The 13,704-nt window shown below is 49.3% G+C and overlaps 1 protein-coding gene across 1 annotated transcript in view; it reads right to left on the bottom strand.

Moving 5' to 3' along the window:
- Positions 1-8,634: 8,634 nt before the first annotated feature.
- The window catches only part of LOC139233005 (polyunsaturated fatty acid 5-lipoxygenase-like), a 52,333-nt gene continuing 47,263 nt past the window's right edge, over positions 8,635-13,704 (bottom strand). The window contains exons 13-14 of the mRNA XM_070863514.1: positions 12,584-12,754; positions 8,635-8,811 (exon numbers count right to left, since the gene is read on the bottom strand). Coding sequence (XP_070719615.1) covers positions 8,635-8,811; positions 12,584-12,754 — 348 coding nt within the window. The remainder of the gene's footprint in view (positions 8,812-12,583; positions 12,755-13,704) is intronic.

Raw genomic sequence — 13,704 nt, 5'->3', positions numbered from 1 at the left:
TTATCCACATTATACTGCATCAGCCACTCGTTTGCCCACTCACCTAACCTGTCCAAGTCACCCTGCAGCCTTTTAGCGTCCTCCTCACAGCTCACACCGCCACCCAGCTTAGTGTCATCTGCAAACTTGGAGATATTACACTCAATTCCCTCATCCAAATCATTAATTGTAAATAGCTGGGGTCCCAGCACTGAGCCCTGCGGCACTCCACTAGTCACTGCCTGCCATTCTGAAAAGGACCCATTTATCCCGACTCTCTGCTTCCTATCTGCCAACCAGTTCTCTATCCATGTCAGTACATTACCCCCAATACCATGTGCTTTAATTTTGCACACCAATCTCTTGTGTGGGACCTTGTCAAAAGCTTTTTAGCAAGAGAGTGACCGAGGGAGGCTAGAGAGGGAGACAGAGAGAGCAAGGGAGTAATACAGATGGAGCGAGAGAGGCAATGAGACAGAGTGGGAGAGACAGAGAGAGGGGGAGAGAGAGAGAGAGAGAGGGCGAGAAACAGAGAGAGTCAGAGGGAAGGAAACAGAATGAGAGGGAGAGACAGAGGGAGATGCAGAGGAGGAGAGGGACAGAGAGAGAGAGAGAGAGAGAGAGAGCGACGGAGAGAGAGAGAGAGAGACGGAGAGAGAGAGAGACAGAAAGAGGGAGAGGGAGAGACAGAGACAGAGGAAGTGAGAGGGAGACAGAGAGAGAGAGAGAAACAGACAGACCGAGAGAGACAGAGAGAGATACTGCGGAAGAGAGAGACAGAGGGAGAGAGAGAGACAGAAAGAGGGAGAGGGAGAGACGGAGGAAGTGAGAGGGAGACAGAGAGAGCGAGAAACAGACAGACCAAAAGAGACAGAGAGATACTGTGGAAGAGAGATAGAGAGACAGAGGGAGAGAGACAGAGGGAGAGTGAGAGACAAAGGGAGAGAGACAGTGGGAGAGAGAGTGATGGAGAGAAAGACAGAGAGTAGGGGAGAAAGAGACTGAGAGAGAGACAGAGACTGAGAGAGAGAGAGGGAGAGACTGGGAGAGAGAGAGATTGAGAGAGAGCGATTGAGAGAGAGAGAGAGAGCGACTGACAGAGTGTCATGTATCCAGACATGTTTACTGCTTGTACTATTACATATGGTGTGCCATCAGAGGGCATTACTATGGGAAACTTGTACACCAGCTGTATGGTCACTAAGGTGTGCCACCAGAAGGCACTGCAGTGGGAGACTTGTAGGTTACCTATACAGGTGTGCCAGACCTATTATAAAAGGCAGGCCAGCATGTGTGATCATCCCTCTGGAGTTATACTAGGGTCACTACAGTTCAAGTGCAATACTTTGCTTTGTGGAGTCATTATCAGAGCATCTAAAGACATAACAATTGGCGAAGAGATTACGGACTTTCACGCGAAAATGGCTAACCTTGGTACGTTGCAGCAGTTCGCCGGTGGGGGTGATTGGGACGCCTTTGTGGAGAGGCTCGATCATTTCTTCACAGCAAACGACCTGGCAGGCGATAATCCGGCCACACTGGCTGATAAATGCAGAGCTATCCTGCTCACCAGTTGTGGGCCCACCGTCTATGGCCTCGTCAGGGATTTGCTGACACCAGCGAAGACATTGACCAAGACATATGAGGAGCTTGTAACGCTGATCCGAGAACTACTCAAGCCCAAAGAGAGCATCCTCACAGCGAGACACCGGTTTTACACCCACCGACGGCCCGAAGGTCAGGAAATCGCGAAATATGCTGCAGACCTCAGCAGGCTAACGGCACCATGTGATTTCGGCGGCCACCTCACCGAAGCGCTGCGGGATATCTTTGTCATCGGAATCGGCCACAAGGGCCTTCTTCACAGGCTACTGTCTGCGGATACCACAGTCACACTGCAGAAGGCCATCACCATGAGCCAGGCAATCATGACCTCGACCTGCGGCTCTAGGCGGATGACTCATCCTCAGGACTCAAACCCGGCAAGTACTGTACACAGACTGTACAAAGACTGGACTGTAGAATGTGAATCTCCTCAGGGGAGAGAGAACAGGCCCCCGAGGGCCTGTAAATAGTTACACTATTGACTTTGGGGGGGGGGGGGAAGTGTTGTTATATATGTGGACTTGTATTTACTCTGTACAGCCACCAGAGGGCTCATCCCCTGGAGTCCCAAGGGATCCCATAATCCCTTGGGAGCACAGGTATTTAAGGAGGCTTCACAGATTGGAGAGGCACTCTGGAGACCTGCAATAAAAGACGAAGGTCACACTTTACTTTGAGCTCACAGTGTTCATAGAAACATAGAAACATAGAAAATAGGTGCAGGAGTAGGCCATTCGGCCCTTCTAGCCTGCACCGCCATTCAATGAGTTCATGGCTGAACATTCAACTTCAGTACCCCATTCCTGCTTTCTCGCCATACCCCTTGATCCCCCTAGCAGTAAGGACCTCATCTAACTCCTTTTTGAATATATTTAGTGAATTGGCCTCAACAACTTTCTGTGGTAGAGAATTCCACAGGTTCACCACTCTCTGGGTGAAGAAGTTCCTCCGCATCTCGGTCCTAAATGGCTTACCCCTTATCCTTAGACTGTGACCCCTGGTTCTGGACTTCCCCAACATTGGGAACATTCTTCCTGCATCTAACCTGTCTAACCCCGTCAGAATTTTATATGTTTCTATGAGGTCCCCTCTCATTCTTCTGAACTCCAGTGAATACAAGCCCAGTTGATCCAGTCTTTCTTGATAGGTCAGTCCCGCCATCCCGGGAATCAGTCTGGTGAACCTTCGCTGCACTCCCTCAATAGCAAGAATGTCCTTCCTCAGGTTAGGAGACCAAAACTGTACACAATACTCCAGGTGTGGCCTCACCAATGCCCTGTACAACTGTAGCAACACCTCCCTGCCCCTGTACTCAAATCCCCTTGCTATGAAGGCCAACATGCCATTTGCTTTCTTAACCGCCTGCTGCACCTGCATGCCAACCTTCAATGACTGATGTACCATGACACCCAGGTCTCTTTGCACCTCCCCTTTTCCTAATCTGTCACCATTCAGATAATAGTCTGTCTCTCTGTTTTTACCACCAAAGTGGATAACCTCACATTTATCCACATTATACTTCAGTCTGACTCTTTCTCCATACACAACAGGTTTCATGAAAGGGAAATGGTGTTTGACAAATCTATGAGAGTTTTTTGAGGATGGTAAGGTAGATGAAGGGGAACCAGTGGATGTAGTATATTTGGATTTCCAAAAGACAGTTGTTACGCTGCCACATAAAAGCAAGCATAGGGCTCATGGGGTTGGGGGTAATATATTAGTATGGATAGAGGATTGGTTAACGGACAGAAAATATAGAGTAGGGATAAATGGGTCTTTTTGAGGTTGGCAGGCTGTAACTAGTGGGGAGTCCGCAAGGTTCAGTGCTGGGGCCTCAGCTATTTACCATCTATATTAATGACTTAGATGAAAGGACCGAGATCCAAGTTTGCTGACGATACAACGCTAGGTGGAAAAATAAGCTGTGAGGAGGACACAAAGGGCATGCCAAGGTATATAGACAGGTTACATGAGTGGGCAATAAGGTAATAGATGGAGTATAATGTGGGGAAATATGAGGTTATTCACTTTGGTAGGATGAATAGAAAATTTTTCAAATGGTGAGAAACTTAAATGTTGGTGTTCAGAGAGATTTAGGTGTCCTTGTATCGGAAACACACAAAATTTACACGCAGGTACAGCAAGCAATTAGGAAGGCAAATGGCAAGTTGGCCTTTATTGCTGGGGGTTGGAGTATAAGAGTAAGGAAGTCTTGCTACAATTGTACAGGACCCTGGTGAGACCACACCTGGTGTACTGTGCACAGTTTTGGTCTCCTTAGTTAAGGAAGGAAAATATTTGCCATGGAGGAGGTGCAACAAAGGTTCACTAGATTGACTCCAGGGATGAGAGGGTTGTCCTATGAGGAGAAATTGAGTAGATTGGGCCCATACTCTCTGGAGTTTAGAAGAATGAGAGGTGAACTAGTTGAAACATAAGATTCTGAGGGGGATTGACAGGGTAGATACAGGGAGGATGTTTCCCCCCGGGCTGGAGAGTCTAGACCTAGGGCGCATAGTCTCAGGATAAGGGGTCGGCTATTTAGGACGGAGATGAGAAGGAACTTCTTCACTCAGAGGGTGGTGAATCTTTGGAATTCTCTGCCCCACAGGGCTGTTGTTGCTCAGTCGTTGAGTATATTCAAGACTGAGATCGATAGAATTACTCAGTCTGGACTTCATTTAAATACCATTTGAACAGCAAGATCCTGCAAATCGACTGGCAGGATCGGCGCACCAACGTCAGTGTTCTCGCTCAGGCCAACTTCCCCAGCATCGAGGCATTGACCTCGCTCGATCAGCTCCGCTGGATGGGCAACATCATCCGCATGCCTGGTGCTAAACTCCCGAAACAATCGCTCTATTCGTAGCTCCGACATGGCAAGCGAGCTCTGGGAGGGCAGAGGAAACGCTTTAAGGACACCCTCAAAGCCTCCTTGAAAACGTGCAACATCCCCCACCGACGCTTGGGAATCCCTGGCCCAAGACCGCTCAAAGTGGAGGAGGAGCATCCGGGAAGGCGCTGGCCGCCTCGAGCCTCTTCGCCGGGAGCACGCGGAAGCCCAGCGCAAACAGCAGAAGGAGCGCACAACAAACCAAGCCCCCCACCCACCCCGTCCCTCCAACCACCGTCTGCCCCAGACACCGCCTGTGACAGAGACTGTGGGTCCCGCATTGGTCTCATCAGTCACCTGAGAACTGGTGTTCGTGTGGAAGCAAGTCATCCTCGACCCCGGGGGGACTGCCCAAGAAGAATTTGGACAGCTATTAACCGAGCTGAGGCTAAAAGAGAGGAGGGAGCTAGAGGCAATGTTTGAGGTGAAAGGACAGTGTGTGAAGTCAGTGCCCTTGCTTTGGTCAAACTAAATCTGGAGGTGGCCCCAGTTTCATATTTTCAGCTGTGTGTCTCACAGAGTAACAGAGGCCACGTGTGCGATATTCTGTGCCCAAACCTGCGACCTCTACCACCTACAGGGACAGCGGACGCAAAGGAACACCACCACCTCCACGTTCCTCTCTGAGTCACACGTCACCCAGACTTGGAAATCTATCGGCCGTTGGAGGCCCGGAGGGTTGGTGCAGACATCGGCATGTTGTGGAAAGAAAGCAGATGCAGCCATGGGTAGGCTTTGATGCGAGAAACTTTATTGCCAGCATGCAGGGGAGAGAACTTCAGTGAACCAAAGACTCTCCGATCGATAAAATTACATCACATTATAGGCATGATTGAGCGGAGGTTCGACAAGTTACAAAGATAAAAAAACGTCCATATATTTCTTTGACTGACCATTGACCCTTGCCATATGACACATTAATGACTACACCTAGGTCACTTCCATAACCAGTACAGAGCCTTAGCACATCGGCTCTGATAAATTTCTGCCTTTCTGTAGTTTTTGGTTGATCTTATCCGGCCTCCAGTTAACATTGTCTTAGCTCATCGTTTCTGATTCAAGGTTTCGTGAAGAACATGTTTGAAACAAATGCTAGTTAAATGTTGACACTATGCTTTGCACTGGTTTGATCAAGCTTGCTATAATGCTTTGCCGTTACAGTGACAGTGTTAATAGCATGGCTTCTCGCACAACTACCATATATGCTCAAAACTAGATGCAAAGACGCTGCAAGGCGATTTAGATAGGTTGAGTGAGTGGGCAAACACATGGCAAATACAGTATAACGTGGATAAATGTGAAGTTATCCACTTTGGTAGGAAAAACAAAGTCAAAGTATTATTTAAATGGTGATGGCTTGGGAAGTGTCGATGTACAGAGGGACCTGGGTGTCCTTGTACACCTGTCATTGAAAGCAAACATGCAGGTGCAGCAAGCAGTTCGGAAGGCAAATGGTATGTTGGCCTTCATTGTAAGAGGGTTTGAGTTCAGGAGCAAGGATGTCTTACTACAGTTATACAGGGCCTTGGTGAGACCGCGCCTGGAGTATTGTGTGCAGTTTTGGTCTCCTTACCTAAGAAAGGATATACTTGCCATAGAGGGAGTGCAGCGAAGGTTCACCAGACTGATTCCTGGGATGGCGGGACTGTCGTATGAGGAGAGATTGGGTCGACTAGGCTTGTATTCTCTAGAGTTTAGAAGAATGAGGGGACCTCATTGAAATGTATAAAATTCTGACGGGGTTGGACAGACTGGATGCGGGGAGGATGTTTCCTGGGGCTGGGAAGTCTAGAACAAGGGGTCACAGTCTCAGGATACGGGGTAGGAAATTTAGGACTGAGATGATGAGAAATTTCTTCACTCAGCGGGTGGTGAACCTGTGGAATTCTCTACCACAGAAGGCTGTGGAGGCCAAGTCACTGAATATATTTAAGAAGGAGATAGATTTCTAGACCTAAAAGACATCAAGGGGTATGGGGACAAAGCGGGAATATGGTGTTGCGATAGAGGATCAGCCATGATCATATTGAATGGTGGTGCAGGCTCGAAGGGCCGAATGGCCTACTCCTGCTCCTATTTTCTATGTCTCTATGTGTAAAGGTTATTAGACTTACATGTGATGGAACAATCACTCTTTTTTTAAAAATCAAGCACTCATTGAGCAATTCAACTCGAATAACTGCACCCAAAAGCAATCCCTTGAATCTTTAGGTTCCCAAATCAAGCAGAAACTGTTGAGAACAGGCACCAGCGTGTGAGGGTTTGGGCAATGGTAACCTCATTGCATAAAAGTAAAATCAGGTTATAGAAAAGTGGCAAAACCTGATTAGGTTTCTTTACCCAGAGAGTGGTGAAATTGCGGAACTCGCTACCACAGAGAGTGGTGAGATTGTGGAACTCGCTACCACAGTGAGTGGTGAAATTGCGGAACTCGCTACCACAGAGAGTGGTGAGATTGTGGAACTCGCTACCACAGTGAGTGGTGAGATTGTGGAACTCGCTACCACAGAGAGTGGTGAGATTGTGGAACTCGCTACCACAGAGAGTGGTGAGATTGTGGAACTCGCTACCACAGAGAGTGGTGAGATTGTGGAACTCGCTACCACAGAGAGTGGTGAGATTGTGGAACTCGCTACCACAGTGAGTGGTGAGATTGTGGAACTCGCTACCACAGAGAGTGGTGAGATTGTGGAACTCGCTACCACAGTGAGTGGTGAGATTGTGGAACTCGCTACCACAGTGAGTGGTGAGATTGTGGAACTCGCTACCACAGAGAGTGGTGAGATTGTGGAACTCGCTACCACAGTGAGTGGTGAGATTGTGGAACTCGCTACCACAGTGAGTGGTGAGATTGTGGAACTCGCTACCACAGAGAGTGGTGAGATTGTGGAACTCGCTACCACAGTGAGTGGTGAGATTGTGGAACTCGCTACCACAGTGAGTGGTGAGATTGTGGAACTCGCTACCACAGAGAGTGGTGAGATTGTGGAACTCGCTACCACAGTGAGTGGTGAGATTGCGGAACTCGCTACCACAGAGAGTGGTGAGATTGTGGAACTCGCTACCACAGTGAGTGGTGAGATTGTGAAACTCGCTACCACAGAGAGTGGTGAGATTGTGGAACTCGCTACCACAGAGAGTGGTGAGATTGTGAAACTCGCTACCACAGTGAGTGGTGAGATTGTGAAACTCGCTACCACAGTGAGTGGTGAGATTGTGAAACTCGCTACCACAGAGAGTGGTGAGATTGTGAAACTCGCTACCACAGTGAGTGGTGAGATTGCGGAACTCGCTACCACAGAGAGTGGTGAGATTGTGGAACTCGCTACCACAGTGAGTGGTGAGATTGTGGAACTCGCTACCACAGTGAGTGGTGAGATTGTGGAACTCGCTACCACAGAGAGTGGTGAGATTGTGGAACTCTGTGCTGTACGAACTGTGTAAGATTACTATGTATTATTACCATCCCATATTTTTACAGAGACACTGGAGGTGAAACTGTGGCATAGGGTGTGTCAGACACAAACAATTACTACATCACAATAATGCTAACATTGTTTTATTTTAAAACACACTGGGGTTACTTTCAACAAAAAAATGTCCCTTCAGACTCCTCACCTCTTCTTAGTAAGTAGCTGCCGCAGAGGGTTGAAAGCCCGCAGAAAACCATCAGGGATCTGGGACGAACGCAAAATAGTGCTGATGCTGGAATGTGAAACAAGAACAGAGAGTGCTGGAAATCTCAGCGGGTCGGGCAGCATCTGTGGCGAGAGAAACAGAGTTAACGTTTTGGGCCGACGACCCTTCGTCAGGACCCGCGAATGCTTGAAAAGAGCACTGAAAGGGGGAGGGGAGGAAGGAACAAAAGGGAAGGTCGGTGGCAGGGGGGGGAAGGCAGGAGAGATTCGAGAGACAAAAGGGGGCGATGGGCTGAATTGAGATGGTAGTGGCAGAGGTTAGAAAAAGGTTAATCTGGAGAGGGTGTGAATGGCGAGGTAATGACCAGCTGCCATTATAGACAAAGAAAAAAACAAAGAGAAGGGGAAAAAAAAACCTAAGATGAGGGGGAGGGAAATGGAGCCAAAATGGCCACAGGTTAAGCTCTGAACTCTGGAAGACATCCGCACAACCTTCCCTGAGCCTGTCTGCTCTGTTCATTAGATGGTGATGCTGTTCTCGATGTTCGCCGGACTCAGGTACTCGTATTTCAGGGCCAGGCCCCGGTTGCGTTCCCGGATCCTGCCATTGATTTCCCGCAGCTCTTCCTGAAACGCCCAGATGACACCCTTCGCCGCTTCTTCGGTGAAATACTCCTCACAGTCGCCGAGCTTCCTCTGCACCGAGAAAATAAATGGCGTGCATTCAGCCGGAGGCGGGCAACGGTCAGCTCGAAACCGGGGCAGCCTTGTGCCGCGGGGACCACACTCGGGGGCAACTGGGGCGAGGCGGACGACCTCATTTCACGCAGGGTCCTTACGTCCAGCAGGCCGATGTAATGGTCATCCCCGCAGTCTGAGAACTTAACCCACTACACCGAGAATTCTTTTGGAAAAGGGTCCGGACATTGAAACATGACCAATTGCTTCAGTTTCCCTACATAGGGATTGTTCGCTAACTGCTCTGTAATTAGCAACCTCGTGCCTTATTCATTTTTTCCACCATTGGAACTGCATTTGCCTTCCTACTGTCCTCAGGGACTGCTCCAATATTTGTGGAGCGCTGCAAAATACCAAAATACCACCACTGGCTCAACCTGGCCGCAGTGTGCATCATCTACAAGATACATTGCAGCAACTTGCCAAGGCTTCTTCATAAGAACATAAGAAATAGGAGCAGGGATAGACCATACGGCCCCTCGAGCCTGCTCCGCCATTCAATAAGATCATGGCTGATCTTCGACCTCAACTCCAGTTTCCCGCCCGATCCCCATATCCCTCGATTCCCCGAGAGTCCAAAAATCTATCAATCTCAGCCTTGAATATACTCAACGACTGAGCCTCCACAGCCCTCTGGGGTAGAGAATTCCAAAGATTCACCACCCTCTGAGTGAAGAAGTTTCTCCTCATCTCAGGCCCTAAATGGCCGACCTCTTATCCTGAGACTGTGACCCCTGGTTCCAGACTCTCCAGCCCGGGGGAAACACCTTCCCTGCATCTACCCTGTCAATCGCCCTCAGAATCTTGCATGTTTCAATCATTCTTCTAAACTCCGGAGAGTATAGGCCCATTCTACACAACCTCTCTTCATAGCGCAGCCCTCTCATCCCAGGGAATCAATCTAGCGACCTGTTTCAACAGCTTCTCCCAGACCCTTATGAAGATGCCTTGGCATGCTGCTTCTTGGAGTATCACCGTGAAGGATGACGGAAGCAGACACATAGGAACACCATCACCTCCAAGTTCCCCTCTAAGTCACACAGCATCCGGACTTGGACATATAATTGCTGGGTCAAAATCCTGGAACGCCCCAACAGCGCTGTGTGGGAGCACCTTCACCACACGGACTGCAGCGGTTCAAGAAGGCGGCTCACCACCACCTTCTCAAACATAGAAAATAGGTGCAGGAGTAGGCCATTCGGCCCTTCGAGCCTGCACCACCATTCAATAAGATCATGGCTGATCATTCACCTCAGTACCCCTTTCCTGCTTTCTCTCCATACCCCTTGATGCCTTTAGCTGTAAGGGCCACATCTAACTCCCTCTTGACTATATCCAACGAACTGGCATCAACAACTCTCCTGGACCAGATGCGGAGACCTCAAGGATATTTTTTATTTATTCATTCATGGTTTGTGGGTGTCGCTGGCAAGGCCGGCATTTATTGCCCATCCCTAATTGCCCCAGGGGACACAGTCTTAGGATAAGGGGTAGGCCATTTAGGACTAAGATGAGGAGAAACTTCTTCACTCAGAGAGTTGTTAACCTGTGGAATTCCCTGCCGTAGAGAGTTGTTGATGCCAGTTCATTGGGTATATTCAAGAGGGAGTTAGATATGGCCCTTACGGCTAAGGGGATCAAGGGGTATGGAGAGAAAGCAGGAAAGGGGTACTGAGGTGAATGATCAGCCATGATCTTATTGAATGGCGATGCAGGCTCGAAGGGCTGAATGGCCTACTCCTGCACCTATTTTCTATGTTTCTATACTTGCCAAAGAGGGAGTGCAGCGAAGGTTCGCCAGACTGATTCCTGGGATGACAGGATTGTTGTATGAGGAGAGATTGGGTCGACTAGGCCTGTATTCACTAGAGTTTAGAAGAATGAGAGGGGATCTCATTGAAACGTATAAAATTCTGACGGGGTTGGATAGACTGGATGCGGGGAGGGTGTTTCCCCCGGGGCTGGGAAGTCTAGAACAAGGGCTCACAGTCTCAGGATACAGGGTAGGAAATTTAGGACCGAGATGAGGAGAAATGTTTTCACTCAGAGGGTGGTGAACCTGTGGAATTCTCTACCACAGAAGGCTGTGGAGGCCAAGTCACTGAACATATTGAAGAGGGAGATCGATAGATTTCTAGACACAAAAGACATCAAGGGGTAGGGGGAGAAAGCGGGAATATGGTGTTGAGATATAGGATCAGCCATGATCATATTGAATGGTGCAGGCTCGAAAGGCCGAATGGCCGACTCCTGCCCCTATTTTCTAAGTTAAACAAAAAGTTGGAAAATATTTTTGTGGTCCTCCTACTCTGCCCAACAACCATCGTCGGCAGAGCGCCCCCTACTGCACCACTGTGGTACTTTTCCAATTCCCACACCAGCTGTCCTGTGCTCTCCCTGAAGCTGTGAGTTTAATGCCAATTGTTACAACGTTCATGCAGCACAGCATCAGGCCATTCAGCCCAACAGGTTCATTCCAGTGTCCACACGAGCCTCCTCCAACCCTTTCTTCATCCCACCCCGTCAACATACCCTTCTATTCAGCGGCAGTTCCCACCCAGCTCTACCTCAACACCACTTTTCCCGACCCCCTCCACGGGCTCTAAATTGTCAGACTGCATGTCCGACACCCAGTTCTGGATGGAGCAGATAATTTTCTCCAATTGAATATTGGGAAGACCGAAGCCATTGTTTTCGGTCCCCGCCACAAACTCCGTTCCCCAGCCACCGACTCCATCCCTCTCCCCAACTTCCGCCTGAGGCTGAACCAGACGGTTCGCAATCTCGGTGTCATATTTGACCCTGAAATTAGCTTTCGACCACATGCCCACAGCATAACTAAGACCCACCTATTTCCCCCTCTGTAACATCGCCCGTCTCCGCCCCTGCCTCAGCTCATCTGCTGCTGAAGCCCTCATCCGTGCCTTTGTTATCTCTAGACTTGACTATTCCAACGCACTCCTGGCTGGCCTCCCACATTCTACCCAACGTCAACTAGAGGTGATCCAAAACTCGGCTGCCTGTGTCCTAACTCACACCGAGTCCCACTCACCCATCACCCCCTGTGCTCGCTGACCTACATCAGTTTACGGTTAAGCAAAACCTCGATTTCAAAATTCTCATCCATGTTTTCAAATCCCTCCATGGCCCTCGCCCCCTCCCTATCTCTGTAATCTCCTCCAGCCCCACAATCCGCCCCCAGGTCTCTGCGCTCCTCCAATTCTGCCCTCTTGAGCATCTCCCGATTTTAATCGCTCCACCATGGGTTGGCCGAGCCTTCAGCTATCTGGGCCCTAAGCTCTGTGATTCCCTCCCTAAGCCTCTCCGCCTCTCTCGCCTCCTTTAAGACGCACCTCGAAACCTACCTCTCTCTGACCAAGCTTTTGGTCATCGGTCCTGATATCTTGTGGCTCAGGAGACAGATTTAGTTTGGTCACACTAAAAGGCACCTGTTATATATACTTTGTACAGCCACCAGAGGGCTCATCTCCTGGAGTCCCAAGGGATCCCATAATCCCTTGGGAGCACAGGTACTTAAGGAGGCCTCAATCGGCTGGAGAGGCACTCTGGAGACCTGCAATAAAAGACTAAAGTCACTCTTTACTTTGAGCTCACAGTATCCACTCAGACCCTTTCTTCATACATAACAGCACCGTGGGACGTTTTACTGCGTTAAAGGCGCTATAGAAACGCAGTTTGTTGTTACTGAGTTGACTCATCAATTCCTTACCATTCCTGGCGGGGTGCGCGTGAGGATCCAGGCAATTGCCATCTGGATACAGGACTGGGTGATCCCCGGCAGGGACTCCATGATGTGCTCCATAGTCACGGTGCCCTTGGCACTGGGGGGAGGTCTCCTCATCGAGCAGGGCGAGTTGGGCACCCAGGCACCCCAGTCGTACTGTTGAACGAGGGAAGGAAAATCAAATCCAGTCACGTGGAAAGACAGAAAGAACTTTTGTTTACATTGAATCTTTCGCAATCTCTGGTCACGGCAAAGTGCTCCACAGCCGGAGGTGCCCGCCTTCTCGGGTTGGCCAGGGCAAAGCGCGACTAATCTCCTGGGCACTGCTGCGAGCAAGTGATCAGGAAGGCCAATGGAATGCTGGCCTTTATTGCAAGGGGGATGGAGTATAAAAGCAGGGAAGTCCTGCTACAACTGTACCGGGTATTGGTGAGGCCACACCTGGAGCACTGCGTGCAGTTTTGGTCTCCGCATTGAAGGAAGGATATACTTGCATTGGAGGCTGTCCAGAGAAGGTTCACTCGGTTGATTCCGGAGATGAGGGGATTGACTTATGAGGATAGGTTGAGTAGGTTGGGTCTATACACATTGGAGTTCAGAAGAATGAGAGATTGATCTTATCGAAACATATAAGATAATGAGGGGACTCGACAAGGTGGATGCAGAGAGAATAGTTCCACTCATAGGGGAGACTAAAACTAGGGGACAGAATCTCAGAATAAGGGGCCACCCATTTAAAATTCAGATGAGGAGAAATTTCTTCTCTCAGAGGGTTGTAAATCTGTGGAATTCTCTGCCCCAGAGAGCTGTGGAGGCTGGGTCATTGAATATATTTAAGGCGGAGATAGACAGATCTTTGAGCGATAAGGTAGTCAAGGGTTATGGGGAGCGGGCGGGGAAGTGGAGCTGTGTCCCATGATCAGATCAGCCGTGATCTTATTGAATGGCGGAGCAGGCTCGAGGGGCCGAATGGCCGACTCCTGCTCCTATTATAACGCGGGAGAAAAGTGGTTTGCGATCACGCTTGTGCACATCTTTTGTTTCCTCACTTGTCCCATTGCCATTCCCTTTTGAATTCCTTTTATATGTTTCTATAAAGGAGTTAG

The sequence above is a fragment of the Pristiophorus japonicus genome, chromosome 20 (assembly GCF_044704955.1).
Source record: "Pristiophorus japonicus isolate sPriJap1 chromosome 20, sPriJap1.hap1, whole genome shotgun sequence".
Lineage (NCBI taxonomy): Eukaryota > Metazoa > Chordata > Chondrichthyes > Pristiophoridae > Pristiophorus > Pristiophorus japonicus.
Note: the sequence above shows the minus strand (reverse complement) of the source record. Positions and strands in the feature narration are given on the sequence as shown.